A 19,175-nucleotide genomic window follows, 5' to 3' on the forward strand; every position below is an offset into this window, starting at 1 on the left:
AATTATGAAATTACCCTGGCTGGTATAGCTCAGTGGATTGAGCACAGGCCTGCAAACCAGAGGATCGCGGTTCGATTCCCAGTCAGGGCATATTCCTGGGTTGCAGACCAGTTCCCTGCAGGCCAGTTCCCAGCAGGGGATGCACGAAAGGCAACCATACATTGATGTTTCTCTCCCTCTCTCCTTCCCCTCTAAAGATAAATAAATAAATAAAATAATAAAAAATAAAATTATGAAATTAGTAATATGCTTATAATTAAATTAAACAATTCAAAAGTATATAGAACAGTAAATGAAACTGCCCTGGTTTTCCCCATCTGTGCACTCCCAATCACTGCCACCAGTTCTGGAGTGGGCTTTCATATTTTCTCTACTTAACACACATGTATGTGTGTGACTCGTAGGTTTCATGTCATTCTTAGAAAAACTTTACTCAAAATTATAAAATGTACTGTTCATCTTTTTTTTCTAGCACTCTTATGCTTTTCTTTTTTCATGTTCTTTAATTCATCTTTATTTTTAGTATGTATTTAAGGAATTATAATTTAACAAAGATTGCAAATTAAAAAGCTTTGTTTCAGGCACAGAGGTTGTATAGCAAATGACCCCAAAACTTAGTGCTGTGAAACAATTTATATGCTCATGGCTTTCACGGGTCAGGGATTTGGATGTGGCTTAGTGGGAAATGTCTTGTTTCTTCTCTGCTCCATGAGGTCTAGGACCTCAGCTGAAGTGTCAAAGAGAAGAGGGGCTAGCAGAACCAGGCTTTTTAGGGCATCTCTGTGGCCACTCCATGTGGTATCTTCTCTATGACAGAATTCATAAGGCATGCAGGGCATAAAACCTGAGGTAAGGAGAAAGATGGACAAGTGGCACTTGCGTTGTCTTTTATGACCCAGTCTCAAAAGTCATATAGTGTCACTTTCATCACCACCTGCTGACCATGGTAGTTGCAAATGTCTGCTCAGGTCCGTTGTGGGTGTGGGAGGGGTGATAGACCTGTCTCTCCATGGCCACATGTCATTGCCGCATTGTCAGAAGAGAACATGGGATGGGTATAGATTGGTGTGGCCCTCTTTGGAAAGTATGATCTGCCACACCTTTCCTGTATTTTATTTATTTATTTATTTATTTATTTATTTATTTATTTATTTATTTATTTATTTATTTATTTTCAGGGATGGGGCACAGGGGAAGAAAGATAGGGAGAGAAACATCAGTTGGTTACCTCTCCCACATCCCCAGCTGGGGATCTGGTCTGCAACCCAGACGTGTTCCCTGACTGGGAATCAAACCAGTGACCTTGGGTTCACAGGCCAGCACTCAATCCACTGAGCTACACCAGCCGAGGCTGGTGGCTCCTCCATTTTAAAAATAGTCAGTTTTCCAGGAATGCAGCTGGGGTAAATTGCATGTGTAAAGTAGGAATGTATCTGTATTTCAGTATTAAAATTTGCATTTTTAAAAACTTATACTGTGGCCCTCTGCTGGAAACTCAGCTGGTTAGAGTATCATCCTAATATGCCAAGGTTGTAGGTTGATCCCCTGTCGGGCACATAAAAGAATCAACCAATAAATTCATAGATAAGTGGAACAACAAATTGATGTTTTCTCTATGTCCCTCTTTCCCCCTGTCCCTGTCTCCCCTTCCTCTCTCTAAAATCAATTTTAAAAACCCATTGTGATTCTTGCCATTTCTCATTAATTGCAGTTTTATGAAAATTTATAATTCAGCTTAATACCCCTACATCAGACAAATATAGTTCTTAAAAACCTTTATCTGTTGATAATGTTTTAGAATTTATGTTAAAAATATTTTTCTTGTGAGTTAGAATAATTTTGTAACTTTGTAAACTTCTGTTATTTGTGTTAGGAGATAATAATTGTAGGAGTAATTACAGATTTTTTCATATTGATTTAACACAAGATACAGCAAATTCTTAGCAACCCAAGGGATGATTAGGCAGTTTGTGGATCATGTTACTTTAAAAAAATTTTTTATGTGATAAAAAAGCATTCACTTTGTATTCAATTTATATATCTAATAAGGAAGAATAGATGAAAGTTGCACTGAGTCTTTCGATTTATATTCTGAAAGACTGAAGCATGCAAATACTAGTGAATGCTGGTAGCGTTGAGTTGTGTAGCTATAAATCTGGGATTTTTAATTTAAGTGTGCATTCTGTTTAGAATATTTCTTTTGGGTCTATGGCTGATGATAATTTTCATGATTGATGTAATCAGACTTAAATTAACCACAGGATAGAATCCATCATTATCAACAATGAGAATGGTGGGTGACCTGCTGGTATGCAGAATTATCCTACATGGCAGGTAATGTCCACTGTTGCGATTCTGGAGTGAAACCAGTTAAAGGAACTGAGAAGACAGTTGTAGCCTCAGGGAAGCTATTATAAGTTTTGGGTAAAAACCTGAGACTGAAGATATGATGAGAGAAGGGCCATAGAGATCAGGTGGATAATTTGCTAAAAGTGGGGATAATCCACACATGAATAATTGAATATTCTCTTTATATAATCTCTGGGAAGTAGAGAAATTAATTTCTTTGATTATAAATATTGCTGAATTTTCCTGGAATATATGATGATTTTGATCACTTTGCATCTATTTAAATAGATGAATAGTACATTTAATAAATCTTTGTTAAGATGAAATCAAGTGCAGTATAATTTTTTATACATTAAGTTCAGTATAGTCCTTATATTTTGCTTTAAAGCCTTTCGAAGTATATTTACCTGTATTATGACATTAGCTTCACAGTGTCCTTTTCCATATTGTCTTAGTGTATTTGAGCTGCCATAACAAACTGCCATAGACTGGGTGGTTTAAACAACAGGAATTTCTCACAGTTGGAAGTTCAAGACCAAGGTGCTGGCCACATTGGTTTCCTGGCTTGCAGATAGCTGCCTTCTTGTTTGTCCTCATATGGTAAATAGAGAGAAACCTGGTCTCTTTTTTTTTCTTCTTATAAGGAGACTAATTTCATCATGAGGCTTATCCTCATTACCTCATTTACCTCCTAGTTTTGGGAAAATGCATTCAGTCCCAGAGTAGTTTAAGCTGATATTAAACATTAGCTAGCTAGTAAGCTGTATAACTAGTCTTAATCACATACTCTTGTTTTTATCATTTAATGCAACAATTTAAATATAAAGGTCAGAAATTTATCGTTATTTCTCAGCATGACTCTAAAATTTATCTTTAAATCTCTGACTATATTTCGTATTCCTGCCAAACAAATACAGCTTCTCCTGATTCAGTGAATAGAAATACAGCTTCTCCTGGTTCAGTGAATAAATTCTGCACTTTTCTGAGATTTCTTCTTTCTTCCTTTGAAAGATCTACTCATTTACCATTTCTATAAAACTTTTCTTGTTCTTTTCTTCATTTAGTGTCTTAGATGCATTTCTGTCAGAGGCCTGAACTTGCATTTTTGAATTAGCATGTGCTTATTTAGTTTTTATTTTTTCTGTGCCTCCCTTTCTGTTTTAAAGAGAACTGTCTGTTTCTAAATATCTCTAACAAATCTATTTGTGTTCTCTTGAATTATTTAATTAATACTTATTTTTGTTATCTCCAATATCTCTTGTTTTATAACCCATAGCCACTAAGTCCTGAATTTTTTTGACTCTATTTTTTCCCCTTGTATTCATACTGTTATCACCCTGACTTAAACTACCATTATCTCGCCTAGACCACTGTATAAACTTATGACTTGATTTCCTTTCTTCAGCCACTTGTACTTTTTCCTTTCTCTTCTCTGTACTACAGCAAAAGTAATATCTGAAAGCAACACAGGGCCTAGCTACTGTAGCAGTAAGGAAAGAATTACTGAATGAATCAGAAGTTACTGATGTCTTCCATCTTCTTTGTAGCTACAGTCGAGCATTTGTGTGGAAGGAGGCTGCAAGAGGATTGCACACAAAACTTTTTGATTTACGTTATCATGCTCTTTTGAAGTTCACTGGGCATCCCAACTTTTTCCTGGTGTTCATTCCTCCCCGTCCCCTCTTTGATTCTTAACCACCTCGCTCACAGATTTATTCTTATGTTTGGCTCTTTGTGTAGAATCTGGTTACCTTACTTGTTGGGATTCTAAATCTAGATATAGAAAATGAATTATATAGAGTTTTTCTTATGAGGCAGTAGTAATATTGCATTAGTTTTTGTAGAGTTTAGTACTTTTGTACTCTAGTTCTTGCATATGTAACATATGACTTGATTTCTAGAATATCTTTTACCTTTAAAGAATGTATTGCTTCTTCCAAAGGAAACAGGTTTGGGGAACTAAAACAACTTCTTTCTTTTGTTTATGTAAAATTTCTAAACTTACAAAAAATATAATGAACCTCCATGTTACCTGTTACCCAGCTTCAACATGAGTAATCCCCTCCCAGTTATTTTGAAAGAAATACTATTTTTTATATATAAATACTTGAGGTAAAATAACTTTTTCAAGGGTCCAAAGATAGCTATTGATAGAAATGGAGCTGGAATTCATGAGCGTGTCACTGCTGTACAGACAACACAGCTCTTCCTCATAGTTCAGAATCAGAGTGGACCACATGCATCCATTAAAGCATGTGTTTGTGAATAGTGATGCTGACATTCACTAACTACGCGTTATTTAAAAAAATGTCTATTTTTGACTTATCAAACAAGTGATCTTAGTGTGATAATAAAATAATAAGTGAACATTATCCCCAGTCCGATTACTCTAAAATGTCAGTTATTTTTATTACTTTATAGTAATAAAATCTTTTACAGTTCTAATGTCTGTCTTCTCCATGCATGTGAGCATTTATTAGTGAAGGTTATATTACCAAGGACTTAACTTATTTTTTTTTGGAGCCAGCAGTCTGTGTTTATTTTATTTTATTTTTTATTTTATTGATTATGCCATTACAGTTGTTCTATTCTCCCCTTCATTCCCCTCCACCCTGCACCCCTCCACCCCTATCATTCTCCCCCTTTAGTTTATGACCATGTGTCTCAAGTTCTTTGGATTCTATATTTCCCATACTATTCTTGCCCTCCCCCTATCTATTTTCTACCTACTGTCTATGCTACTTATTTTCTGTACCTTCTCCCCCCTTCTCCTCCCACTCCCCTGTTGCTAACCCTCCATGAGATCTTCATTTCTATGGTTCTGCTCCTGATCTAGCTGTCCTTTTAGCTTGCTTTAGTTTTAGATGTGCTTGTTAATAACTGTGAGTTTGCTGTCATTTCACTGTTCATCTTTTTTATCTTCTTTTTCTTAGATAAGTCCCTTTAACTTTTCATATAATAAGGGCTTGGTGATGATGAACTCCTTGAATTTGATCTTATCTGAGAAGCACGTTATCTGCCCTTCCATTCTAAATGAAAGATTTGCTGGATAGAGCAATCTTGGATGTAGGTCTTTGGATTTCATGACTTGGAATACCTCTTTCCAGCCCCTTCTTGCCTGTAAGGTCTCTTTTGAGAAATCAGCTGAAAGTCTGATGGGAACTCCTTTGTAGGTGACTGTCCCCTTTTGCTGCTTCTAGGATTCTCTCCTTCATTTTAATCTTGAGTAATGTAATGATGATGTGCCTTGGTGTGTTCCTTCTTGGGTCCACCTTCTTTGGGACTCTCTGAGCTTCCTGGATTTCCTGGAAGTCTATTTCCTTTGCCATACTGGGGAAGTTCTCCTTTATTATTTGTTCAAATAAGTTTTCCACTTGTTACTGTTCCTCTTCCCCTTCTGGTACCCATATAATTTGGATGTTGGAGCGTTTAAAGATGTTCTGGAGGTTCCTAAGCCTCTCCTCATTTTTTTGAATTCTTGTTTCTTCATTCTTTTCTGGTTGGTCATTTTTATCCTCCTTCTGGTCCACTCCTTTGATTTGAGTCCCAGTTTCCTTTCTATTACTATTGGTTTCCTGTGCATTTCCATTCATTTCAATTAGTTTAGCCTTGATATGTTCCTCTAATTTGTGACTAAAATCAACCAGTTCTGTGAGCATCCTGATCACCAGTGTTTTGAACTGTGCATCTGAAAGTTTGGCTATTTCTTCGTCACTTAGATTTATGGGCTCTGGGGCTTTGAGATCTTCTTGAGCCATTTTTGGTCTGTTCGGGCCCATAGAGTATGAGGAGCGGAGCCTTAGGGGCGGGGCAGGGCCTCCAGGGTGGGGTTGCTGGGTTGAGACACTGTATGTGGTGGCGGGGTCAGAGTGGGGAAATGGCGTCCCCCTCTCCTGCTTCCCGTCACTGGGTCAGGAGCTAAGCCTTAGGTGTTCACCAGGGCAGGGTCGCTTAAGTCGCTGGGTGTGATGCTGTATGTGGGGGCAGAGTCAGAGCTGAGAAATGGCAGCCGTCTCTGCTGCCTCCTGTCGCTGGGACCCGCTCAGTCCCATCTCACTGCCCACTCCCTCGCTGGTCTATCTGCGCAGGAATGCGCCAGCACATTCAACCCGCTGCCCTTCACTCTCACTGGATCCCCCGGTTGCTCACTGGGTCGCGCTCACTAGGTTGCTCACTGGGTCGGCCCTTTGCAACCCCACGCCTGGGATCTGCGGGCCTGAGTCCGTCTGACCGAGTTTTCCTGTGCAACCCTGCTCTGCCAGCTGCTGGTTTTGCCCCTCTTACCAGTCAGGCTGAAGAATTCGTTGTTATCAGACTTCCGAAAAGTTCAATTTTCTGTGTTCTGGCTGTGTTTTCTGTTGCTAATATTTTGTTGTCTCTAAACTTGGTTGTGTGAGAAAGCATGGTGTCTCCACCTATGCCTCCATCTTGGCGGCCCTTATTTTCTTTTTCCAGAATTTATTATTACTTATTCCTTAAGAAAAAAAACACAACAGACTCAACTATAGTATATTGTTACCCTTTTAACTGGGAAGATTATTTGGTAATCATTTTCTGAATTTATTGTTTGTGGGGACAAAGTTAATACCTAGAGAAAAATTCTTAATTGATAGTTTGTTTCCAGGATATCTTGAAGATAAAATTGTTTTTTCTTTTGGAATAACTATTTACCTGGATGAGAAACTTAAATTCCTCAAAAGATTCCTGAGTTTTGAAGTCTGAAACATTTCCTTGTGGGGAAAGAATTCTTCTTTCTTTCTCTGGACTAAACCTGAGTTCATTTTGTGGATGAGAACAAGGGAAGTGGTCCTGAGAAGTATTTTTACTAAGAAAAAAAGAAGGGATAGAAACTATTTAGTCTATAATTTGTGCTGATTAAAAAAAATATTTGTAGTATGTTATCTTGAAACTGTATGTGGTGCATTTGAAATATTTCAGAGTTTATTAAAATACTTTGTAAAATGCTATGTTCTTATTTTCCCCTTAAGGAATAATCAAGTAAATAATACCTGTAATTAATATAAGCATGTATCCTTGTTTTAATAGGCATTAAGCATGATGGAACCATGTGTGATACCTGCCGCCAGCAACCAATCATTGGCATTCGATGGAAGTGTGCAGAGTGTACAAATTATGATTTGTGCACAGTTTGTTACCATGGAGATAAACATCACTTAAGGCATCGCTTCTATAGAATTACTACACCAGGAAGTGAGCGGTATGGGAAACAATTTTTCCTTCAGTTGCAATTTCTTATTTATATTAAAATTTTATACTGTTTAGCTTTTCTAAACAGGTTTAGAAAAACTTCTGACAGCTAGTTTAGTCAGGAGGTAGCAAATAACAGGCTAGATGTGACCAGGCTTGCCTCTGTGAAGATGAAGCTGTATTTTTCCAGGATAATCTAGGCAATTTTTTTTCCTCTCATATAGAGACCTGACACTACTCAATATTTGGAAATGCAAGGACAGGACAAGAGAGGCTGATTATTTTCTTCTTGCCATGCCTTCTATTCTATTAATTGCTACCACTAGGGCCCATTGATTGAATCAAAAAGCATTTATTAAGACTTTGAGGCAGCTACTATGCTTGTGTAAATTTGAAGATAAATAAAGTACAGTATTCTTAAAGAGTTTACAAGTTAAGGGATTCTTTGATCAACAGTGGTTATCATGTGATATTTTATACTCTATGTAGAGATAGTTATTAAGTGCCTTAGAAGTAAGAGACGAGTCTTAATTGTGAATGGGTGTAGTTTCTGGTAATTTATTCTTTTCATATCGATATGAAAATGTATAGAAACAAGAATCTAGCCAGTCATAGGGAGGCAGCAAAAGTAATAGAAAGATGGATTTTGGTATCATGGTGTTCTAGTTCAAATCATGGTTCTGCCGTTTATTAACTAAGTAATTTGAAACAAGTTACTTATTTTTGTCTTTTGTTTATAATTTTAAAATTAGAGTATAGTAAATTCTGAAAATGAATACAATAATAAGATGAAAGTAGAAAAACAAAAAAAACAACAACAAATCTTTTTCATTTTACGAATGAGAATGAGAAGAATGTAGAAGAATAAGAGATAGATGACCTTGAAGAACCCAGCTGGTCCAGAAAATGAGTTTAGAATCTTTTTCAAGTCCACAGTCTTTAGTAGGTATGGAAGACATTGGAGAGTTTAATGTAGGCCAAATTCAGTGCACAGATGTATTTTACTCGGTATATACCATGCTCCAAATTTTTCAACAATTGTTAGCCTTTTGAAATCAGATGATTTTATACAAAAACTAAGTGTATGACTTCTTTGAATATACACATACCTGTACCCAGAAGACTCAACCCTGGGCCTCCATTTGTTAATATCAAAGTTGGCTGAAGCACAGGAGAACCTGTACCCTGTAGACAAATAATGTGTTTGAGTTCACCAAAATCCCCAACCACTCCCTGTTGTCTTCCTAAATAAGCCTGAGATCAACTGCCACTTGACATTTGTCATGTCTATGATGCTGTTTTTCTTAGGCCCTCATTTATATTACTTGCCTAACAGTTGTAATTGATTTGAGTTTGCCATCTCGAAAGTAGTGAAGAGTTTAGTGATACTCAGAAGTAGTTAGTTGGATTCATATGCAGATTCCATTACTATTTAACATTTGTGACTTTGGGCAAGTTACTTAACTCTTTGAGACTCAGTTTTTTTCCTTTGTAAAATAGAAAATATAAATATACTCTCCTCCTAAGGAGTGCAACAAACTTTATACTTCTGTAAGTACTTTTATGTATAGCAAAAGCTCAGTAAATATTAGCTGTTTTTATTATTTCTTTAAGATTTTATTTCTTTTTAGAGAGAGAGGAAGGGAGGGAGAAAGAGAGGGAGAGAAACATCAATTTGTAGTTTCCTCCCGTGTGTCCCCCACAGTGGGGAGCCTGGCCCTGCAACCCAGGCATGTGCTCTGACTGGGAATTGAACCGGCTACCCTTTGGTTCTCAGGCCAGCACTCAATCCACTGAGCCATGCTAGCCAGGGCACCTGTTTTTATTATTTCAACTACTACTGTCATCATCATCACCTGTGGATTGTAGAAGGTATTCCTGTATCGTATTATAATGGTGTAAACCAGAACAAAGAAAAACTTTTCATATTTTCAAAATAACCTTTCATATAATATTTTAAAAAGTAAATTACTATCACCTATTTTTCTATAAATTTGAAAGCAAGTAATTTTATTTTTAGGGTTCTGTTAGAGTCTCGTCGAAAATCTAAGAAGATCACAGCGAGAGGGATCTTTGCCGGTGCCAGAGTGGTACGAGGAGTAGACTGGCAATGGGAAGATCAAGATGGAGGAAATGGACGTAGGGGAAAGGTAAAGCATTTTTAAAAATATTTTATTTATTTATTTTTAGAGGGGAAGGGAGGGGGGAGCAGGAGAGGGCGAGAAAGGTCGATGTACAAGAGATACAGCAGTTGGTTGCCTTTCACTTGTCCCCAGCTGAGGATCTGGCCTAAAACCCAGGAGTGTCCCCTGATTGGGCATCAAACTGGCAACCCTTTGGTTTGCAGGCTGGTCCTCAATCCACTGAGCCACACCAGCCAGGGCTATCTCTTGTTACATAGCTTTTAGTTTGAAGTATATTTTGTCTAGTGTAAGTTTTGCTACTTTAGTTTTTATGTATTCGTTTTCATTTTTATAAAATATCTTTTTCCATCCCTTTGTTTTTAGTCTCTTTGAGTGTGTTTCTATTTGAAGTTAGTCTCTTGTAGACAGTGTATGCAAGGGTCCTGTTTTATAATCCATTCAGCCACTGTGTGTCTTTCGATTGGAACATTTAATCTATCTTCATCTAAAGTAATCATTGATAGAGATATATTTATTGCCATTTTGTTATCTATATTTTAGACCATTTTTTCCTTTTTTAAAGAAAGACCCTTTAACATTTCTTGTAATATTGGTTTGGTGGTAATCAACTCTTGTAGTATTTTCTTGTTTGGGAAGTTATTTTTTGGTTTTTTGATTCTAAATGATGTTTGCTAGATAGAGTGATCTTGGTCATAGTCCTTGATTTTTATCACTTTGAATATTTCTTGCCAGTCCCTTCTGGCCTGCAAACTTTCTATTGAGAAATCAGCTGACAGTCTAATGGAAGCTCCCTTGTAGGAAACTAACTGCTTTTCTCTAGCTGCTTTTAAGATTCTCTCTTAAAAGAGAATTCTCTCTCTTTTAAGATTCTCTCTTGTATTTAACCTTTTGCATTTTAATTATGATGTGGGCCTTGGTGTGGGTCTCTTTCAGTTCATCTTGTTTGGGACTCTCTACTTCCTTCACTAGGTTAAGGAAGTTTTCTGTCATTTTTTAAAATAGGTTTTCAATTTCTTGCTTGCTCTCATCTTTTTCTGGCACCCCCATGATGCAAATGTTGGTATACTTGAAATTGTCCCAGAGGCTACTGACACTATCCTCATTATTTTGGTTTTTTTTTTTTTTTTTTTGCTGTTCTGATAGGCTGCTTTTGTTTCTTGGCATTGTGTACTGTATTGTTGATTTCCTGTAAATTATTTTTCAATCCACTTAATGTATTCTTCATTTTTGACTGGTTCTTTTTTATGTTTTCTAGTTTCATTTTTGTGTTTTATATCTCTATGTAGAAGTTCTCACTAATTTCAACTATTCTTCTCTGAAGTTCACTGATTCAGTGAGCATCTTTAACAACCAATGTTTTGAACTCTGTAGCTAGTGGATTGATTGTCTCCATTTTGTTTAGTTCTTTATCTAGAGTTTTCTGTTCTTTCATCTGGGACATGTTTCTTTGTTCCCTCATTTTGTCAGCCTCTCTGTGTTTCTTTCTATGTATTAGGTGGAGCCATTACGTCTCCAGGGCTTTGTAGAGTGATATTACATATTGGTGTCTCTGTAGGGTCCAGTGGCACAGCTTCCCTGATCACCTGAGCTGGGCACTCCAGTTGTGCCCTCCACCCCCATGTGGGTTGTATACATCCTTCTGTTGTACTTGAGCCTTGTTGGCACCTCAGTGGGAGGGATTTACCCTCAGGCCAGTCAGCTGCAGGGACTGGCTGTGGCCACCATTGAGAATCAGCTCTGCAGGGGTTGATCCATGGAACAGGACTTACTTCAGTGGGACTCTGGTACCCACCGAGTCTGTCCCTTGAGTGTGTTGCTTGTGGAGGTGGTTGGGTGTTGCTTTGATGTGGTCTCTCCACCGGGAGCACTGGCTATGGGCCTCCTGGAGGTGCGGCCCAAGGTCAACTGCTACCTGTGTTCAGTGAGGGGCCAGTCGGCACAATCTGCCAAGTGATCTGCAGATGGCTGCTTCTTATGCTGGGCTTGGAGGTGCCCAGGAGAGGCCAACCTGTGAAACAAGGGTGACTGCCACTGGTGTCAGGCCTGGGGCCACTTGGTCAGCAGTATAGGGCAAGCTGAGGGTGATGCAGTTTGTTTGAGAGGTTTTAGGCAAGTCTAAAGCATGAGCAAAAACAGACCATTTGTATGGAAAAGCCACTAGAACTGCTTCGGTGGGCCCACAGTTCGATGGGGCAGGGACCCAGGGAATCACCAGGGCAGGATGAACAGTGTTAGCTAGGTTGATGGGGACTCAGGTATGGCACCTGCCAGCCAGCTCTGTGTGGGGAAGGCTTAGCAAATGAGAAATGGCATCTGTCAGAGCTTCTTTTGGGGAGAAAGCTGCCACTCCAGCCCTTGCTCCGATGCCAAGACAATTCACTTTCTAGCCATATGTCCCTGTGCCATTTGAGTTGCTTCCCCAGCACTGGCACTTAGAGTGAGTGAGTCTGAGTAGTTCTGTGTGCATGCAGAATTCTGTGGGCCCTCTACACTGCGGAGTTTGTGGCTGATCTGAGATACACAAACTCTTTTCTTAAATATTTTTACATATGTTGGATGGATAGGTTCTAGATCATGACTCGCTGCACGTTTATATGAAACTAATGTTAAGCTATAATGTTTAAGCTGTCAGTTTAGTAATAACGTGTTTTGTAAGGGTGTATGATATTTCAATAGTAAAGTGTATCGAGAGATGCTGTGAACTCTAAATTCATTGTTAGCGTAGTTTTTATTTCTTAATTATATTTTATTGATTATTCTATTAGAATTGTCCCAATTTTCCCCCCTTTGCCTCCCTCTAACAACAACACTCCACTCTCTTAGGTAATCCCCACACCATTGTTCAGGTCCATGGGTTATGTGTATAAGTTCTTTGGCTACTCCATTTCTTACACTATACCTTACAACCCCATGGCTATTCTGTAACTACTTATTTGTACTTCTTTATCCCCTTAACCCTTTGCTCAGTACCCTATACTCCCATCCCATCTGGCAGTCATCAGAACACTCTCTGTATCTATGATTCTGTCTCTGTTCTTCTTGTTTGTTTCAGTTTTACTTTTTAGATTTAATTGTTGATAGGTATGTATTTATTGCCATTTTTATTGTTCATATTTTTTATCTTTTTCTCAAATAACTCCCTTTAACGTTTCATATAACCAATGTAACAATGGTTTGGTAATGATAAGCTCCTTTAGGTTTTTCTTGTCTGGGAAGCACTTTATCTGCCCTTCCATTCTCAATGATAGCTTTGCTGGGTAGAGCAGTCTTGGGAATTGCTCTATGAAAGTAGATCCCCACTTTTCATAACTTTGACTATTTCATGCCAGTCCCTTCTAGCCTGCAAAGTTTCTTTTGAGAAATCATCTGACAGTCCTATGGGAACTCCCCTGTAGGTAACTAACTTCTTTTCTCCTGCTGCTTTTTAGATTCTCTCTTTATCTTTAACCTTTGGCATTTTAAGTATGATGTGTCTTGGAGTGGGCTTGTTTGCATCCACGTTGTTTGGGACTCTCTGTGCTTCCTGGACTTGTATGTCTATTTCCTTGATTGTTTTAGGGAACTTTCCTTTCATTATTTTTTCAAGGGGGTTTCCAATTTCTTGCTCCTTCTCTTCTCTTTCTGGCAGCCCTATGAGGTGAATATTGGACCTCTTAACGTTCTCCCAGAGGCTGCTTTCACTATCTTGTTTTGGATTCTTTTTTATTGTTGTTCTGATTGTTTTTTGTTTCCTTATGTTTTAAATCATTGATTTGATTTTTTAGCTTCATCCACTCTACTGTTGTTTCCCTCTATATTGTTCTTTATTTCAATTAGTGTGTCCTTCATTTCTGACTGGATTTTTTTACTCTGATGAGGTCCTCACTAAGTTCCTTGAGCATCCTAATCAGTGTTTTGAACTCTCTGTCTGAAAGATCGCTTATCTCCATTTTGTTTAGCTCTGTTTCTGTTTTTTCTTTTGGGTCATGTTTCTTTGTTTCTTCATTTTGGCAGCCTCCCTGTTTGTTTCTATGTTTTACATAGAGCTTCTATGACTCCCTGTCTTGGTATCATGGCCTAATGTAGTAGGTGTCCTTGTAGGGTCCAGTGGCACAGCCTCCACTATCACACAGTGGGTACTTGAGGTGTGCCCCTTGTGTGGCCTGAGTATACTCTCCACTTGTAGTTGAGTCTTGATTGCTTTTGGCAAGTCAGTGGGAAGGATTTACCCAAGCCAGTCAGCTGCAAGGATGGGCTCTGGCTACTGACCACCAACCTCCAACCTCCTTGGAGGGCCAGCTGTATAGGAGCAGAGTGGTGGTGCTCTGACGTGGTCTGTAGCTCTTCACTGGGTGCCCAGGCTCTGGGGTTTCCTGGGTGGTGCAGGCCAAGATCAGCCCCTCCCCATGTCTTTCCAGGCCCACCCCACTTGAGCTATAAAGCAATCTGAGATGGCTGCTACTTATTCTGTGCTTGGAGATTCCCACACAAAGCCTACCTGTGAATGTAGGCTGGCTTCTACTAGTACTGAGCTTGGGGCCACTTAGCACGAAGTATAGGGAGGGGCTAAGGGCTCACTGAGGCCAGCTGTTGCTTATTTGAAAGGATTTAGGAAGTTGTGATGGATGAGCCAAGACCAGCCATTAATATGGAAAAGCAGCTTGGGTGGGCCTGTAAATTGTGTGGGAGGGAGTCTCAGGGGATCTCCACAGTGGGGCAAACAATGTTGGCCAGGTTGATGGAGTCTGAGATACAGCACCTGCCTATTGGAACTGTTACTGTTGGGGGAGGGCTTAGAAAAGGGACAGTGGCCTCTGTTCTCCTTTCATTCTTGGAAATTAAGGGTCCTTCTGGGCTAGTCGGTGGGCAAGGTCATTAGTGAGTCCTGGGAAATGCAGGACTCACCACAGGACATCAGGCAGGGCAGAAATATGAGCCAAATGCTGGGTATTGGGCAGGAATGTGGTCAGAGGGGATGGGTCACTATGTATTTTTTTGCTTGTAAGCTGACCATGGTCTACATCAAAATTTTAGCAGCAGAATATTCTATGGCATGAGTTGAGTGACCTCAGCTGATCTTAGGTGGCAGAGAATAGGAGGGAGGATAGAAAGGAGAGTAGGAACTTCACCATCACGTAGTCCAACAAGCCAAGTATACTTGAGAATTTGGGACAGGTTCACTGAGCAGTGTCCTCAAGTCTTTGAAATGGAACAGTGACAGTGGTCCGGGACCTTGCTGATAAGAGCCCTCAACATGTCTGGCCTGTGAAATACATGGCTGCAGTTTGGACAGATCACTTTTGATCTGTCTGGTCTGGTGAACCAGGAGTCATCCTGGAAACTCCCTGTGATGGATGCCTTTGTCTCTTTCCTGGCTGGATCTCATGTTTTTGTATCCTATTACATCTTCTTAGCTTATTACCTCTTCCCTTTGGTAGAGAACACATTCTAGTAACTTATTTTAAAGAAGTGCATGAGAAGTACATTTTTAATGTTCTCATTCTAAAAATTTTTAACTTTCTATTTTTCCCACACTTAAATTATGGCCAGAGGGTTGAAATTATATTTTCATCAGCCTTTGAAGACAGCTTTTTAAAGTCTGAGGCCACATGCATGGAACTTTTTGAGTTTGTTGTTATATTTGCTTTCTTTTAGAAGATAAAAGGTAGACATTCTTGAAACTTCGAGTCATCAGTATTAAATTTTTGGTTTGTTACAATTTAGTACATATTGCATTTTAAGAAGAAAATGAATAAAAATAAATAATATTCCGCACATGACTGTGGGTGAGGGAATTTAATACAATATAATAGTAAATCTTCAGGGTAATATAGGTCTATCCAGAAGGTACCTAGCCATATAATATGAAAAATAGAGACAGTTATTGAAGAAGATACAAGATACGGGAAACATTATACAAAAGACAATGACTCCTCAGTCCCCTTCAAAGTAGGCACCTTGGGGCCTCGTATAGTTTTCCCAATCACCATCCACTGCCGTGTCTTATTTTCCTGAATCTCATCGATTATCTGAAATCTCTTCCCTTTTAAAAGTGATTTTAGTTTTGGGAAAAGCCAGAAGTTGCAGAGTACCAAATCTGGGTTGTGCGAGGTGGCGCAGGGAGAGCTGAGTCACCTTGGTGATCTGATGTTTTGCAAAAAAAACTCTGCACGCGACATGATGCATGAGTGGGTGTGTTGTGCTGAAACTGCCAGTCACCAGTTGCCTGTAGCTGTGGCTTTTTTTTTTGCTGTGGCCTTTTGAATCATCCAAATAGTTTCTGCAGAGGAATGTTCAAGCTTAATGCAATATTTGATGCAGATTTGTTGCTCTACTCAGTAATTTTGAATGTGACAGCCACATAGTAGACAGGTTCATGAAATGGCATTTACTGCCCCCATGGACTAGTATGGTGAAGTCATCATTGTTCATGCATGCACATTCTAGTCCACTCTGCCAGGAATGGACTGGAGTGCCTCCAGTTCATTCCTTGGCTGCCAGGTTACATCAGTGTCACGTAAATTGTTTTTTTTACATAAAGAAGGGCTGGACTTTTTCTGAGTAGACCTTGTATTTTTAAGCACATTATGAGATCAAGCATTGTTTTAATTTTTTATCTGACTTTTTTGTGTATGTATGTGAATGAAGAAAGTTTTTAAGTCCCCTTTTCTCTTCAATGCTGGCTCCTCTCTCCCAATCCCTTGGTGTTACCAGTGTGAATAGTGTATTTTCTCTCTTTCTTTTTTTTCTTTTTTTGCGATTCAAGTTTCCCATCTTACCCTCATTCCTACATGTGCTCAGCAGTAAAGCTAGTATTAGCTGTATTAAGAGGTACTGTATTTTGCCCTGGCTGGTGTGGCCCAGTGGACTGAGTGCTGGCTTGCCAACCAGAGGGTCTCTGGTTCGATTCCCAGTCAGGGCACATGCCTGGGTTGCAGCCAGGCCCCCGGTGGGGGGTGCATGAGAGGCAACCACACATTGATGTATCCCTCCGTCTCTTTCTCTGTCTCTTCTCCTCTCTCTAAAAATAAATAAATAAAATTTTTAAAAAAAGAGGTACTGTATTTTGCCATGTATAATGTGAACTTTTTTGCCTCAATTTTTAAGGGAAAAATAAGAATGTGCATTATACATAGGTATAACAATTACATACCATGGGTATAATAATGGGTATAACAATCTGGTGTGTAATGCATAGAAAAGTGTGGGTGCACATTATACATGGGAGCACATCATACACGGAAGAATTCAATATATATCAACCCAAGCTGCTGTTGCAGTACTCACACAACCTATGGCTCACTATTTGCTTGTACCATGATTTGAATGGTGATAACTGTTCGCACACAAAAATGAACATGTTAAGTGTGGGCTTTGACAAACATGTTATAAAGACATATAACACGTAAAGAACACATTGTGTAGTGTGTTCTTAAAGGGTTTCTTCAGGCCACTATCTGTGTTAGTATTTTAAGAGTTTTATTCATCTTACAAATGCTTTTGCATATGTGTCAGGTGTTTCATGTAGGTACAGTAGATATATTTCTTGTAAAAAAACTTTGTTATGGAAAATTTCAAACATACACCAGAGTAGAAAAAAGCAGTATAATGAATCCCCGTGCCCCTACCCCCTGATGGAGCAGAAAGGAAGACTCATGGACATGCACAGCAGTGTGGTGACTGCGGAGGGCGTGTAAGGGGACAGATGGTAATGGAAAAACTAGAATAATGTAAATTTAAAAATAAAATAAATTTAAAAATTACCAACACTTAAAAAATGCCATTTGTTTGTTAAGAAACCAAGTTCTTTGGATTGGCTAATTGATTCTTTATATTATTTTTAAACTTGTTCCTCTAATCCTTGTATTCTTATCAACTAGTTTTTAGATGTAGAGGCTTGATTAGATTCTGATTCAGTTTTATATTGGCAAGAGTACATCATAAGTGTTGCTGTGTAGTTTGTATTGCATCATATCAGGAATCACATAAAGTCTGATTATCTTGTTATTAATGATATTAAGATTTACGATGATCAATGGATGCAGGTATTGTCAATTTGATTCTTTATAGAGTTTCTCAGGAACATTTTACATAATGGTTATAGCAGCAATTCTGCATACATTTCTTAATCTAAATTCAAAGCATAAAGTTGATGGTAGTTATTTCCTATGCCTTCCACTTTATTTCCTCCTTAGTAATCAAATCTTATTATCAAATGAAGGAATTCATTTACTCCTTCATTAGCTTGACTGATGAACTTGTGTTTAGCCTAGGTAATTTGAAAGTTAAGGTATATTTGATTTAAATAAAATTTGTAGCCTTTGAGTTTTAGCCAAATGCTTTTTTTGTCCTCCTTATAAAAACATTTAATTTCACATTGCATTGTTTAAACCAAATGAAGCAGATTGCCACTGTATTAGAACCAGAAGGAATTTTTTACTAAAGGTTGACTATTTCACTTTAGAGTATTGGAAACTGTTGCTTTGTAAGGTTTTATAGTGGTTAGTTGTGAAAACCAGAAAGCACAGGAAGGCAGTGATGGACTCTAAATTCAGGGTGGTAGTTACCTGTGTTGGGAAGCAGGGGGATGGGATTGATGGGAGGCACACTAGACACTTGAAAAGCATTGGCAATATTCTTTTACTTAAGCTGGTGTTAATTTAATTTTTTGTTCTTTAAAGTTTACATATATTTTTATAATGTAATTTATTTCACAATTAAAAAGAATAAGTGGACTTATTTACTAACAGTTCGAAGTATTTCTCAAATGTTTGATTAAATCTTAAACATAATTTTGACTGTACAACAATGTCATAAAATGCATAGCTTATAAAACAATATCTCTAATACAGGGCAAAAATGAAAGGGCTGTTATATATCTTATTTAAAATAGTCTGTTTTAAGGTCATTCCTAAAAAAATTATATTTATCCTGGCATTCTAACTATGAAAAATAGCTGATTATAAGTGTCAAGATGGAGAAAAATAATACATTGAACAAGGGCAATTTCCCAGTCTTAGCTGTAGACTGGTTCACTTGATAATACTCAAGTTTAGTGCTCATTCTGTATCATTTTTGTATAGTTGACTCTTGGCCCTTAAGCAGTAGTAACCCCAGTAGTTTCTTTTTAAATATTAAATAAGTTTATGAATCAGTCTGGTGCCATGTGGAGCCTTGAAATTGTGTCTGGGTTTCCATGGTGATTTGGCTCAGGTGGTCTGCTTTTGGGGGCAACTGAGGAAACTTCTGGGGGAACAAAATCACTCAGATCTTCTTGAACATTGCCATTGAACCTTGTGCTTGTCATATTTTAGCTGACCAGAGAGCAGGTTAATCTTGAATCATTCTGGGTCAAATATTTTGTATTGTATATTAAATAGTGGGTTTAAAAGAAAATACTTTTCTTGAAAGGAGCCCTTTAAGAGTAAAACTTAAAAATTTTGTATTGAGTTACATATTTTCTGAAAATTATTATTGTAATCACTAATCTTTCCA

At 38.2% G+C, this 19,175-nt stretch overlaps 1 protein-coding gene across 1 annotated transcript in view; it reads left to right on the forward strand.

Moving 5' to 3' along the window:
* The window catches only part of MIB1 (MIB E3 ubiquitin protein ligase 1), a 128,608-nt gene that overhangs the window by 14,462 nt on the left and 94,971 nt on the right, over window positions 1-19,175 (forward strand). Inside the window, exons 2-3 of the mRNA XM_037161549.2 lie at window positions 7,396-7,567; window positions 9,578-9,707. Of these exons, the coding sequence (XP_037017444.1) occupies window positions 7,396-7,567; window positions 9,578-9,707 (302 nt within the window). The remainder of the gene's footprint in view (window positions 1-7,395; window positions 7,568-9,577; window positions 9,708-19,175) is intronic.

The sequence above is a fragment of the Artibeus jamaicensis genome, unplaced genomic scaffold, assembly GCF_021234435.1.
Source record: "Artibeus jamaicensis isolate MK-2021 breed Jamaican fruit bat unplaced genomic scaffold, CSHL_Jam_final contig_354, whole genome shotgun sequence".
NCBI lineage: Eukaryota > Metazoa > Chordata > Mammalia > Chiroptera > Phyllostomidae > Artibeus > Artibeus jamaicensis.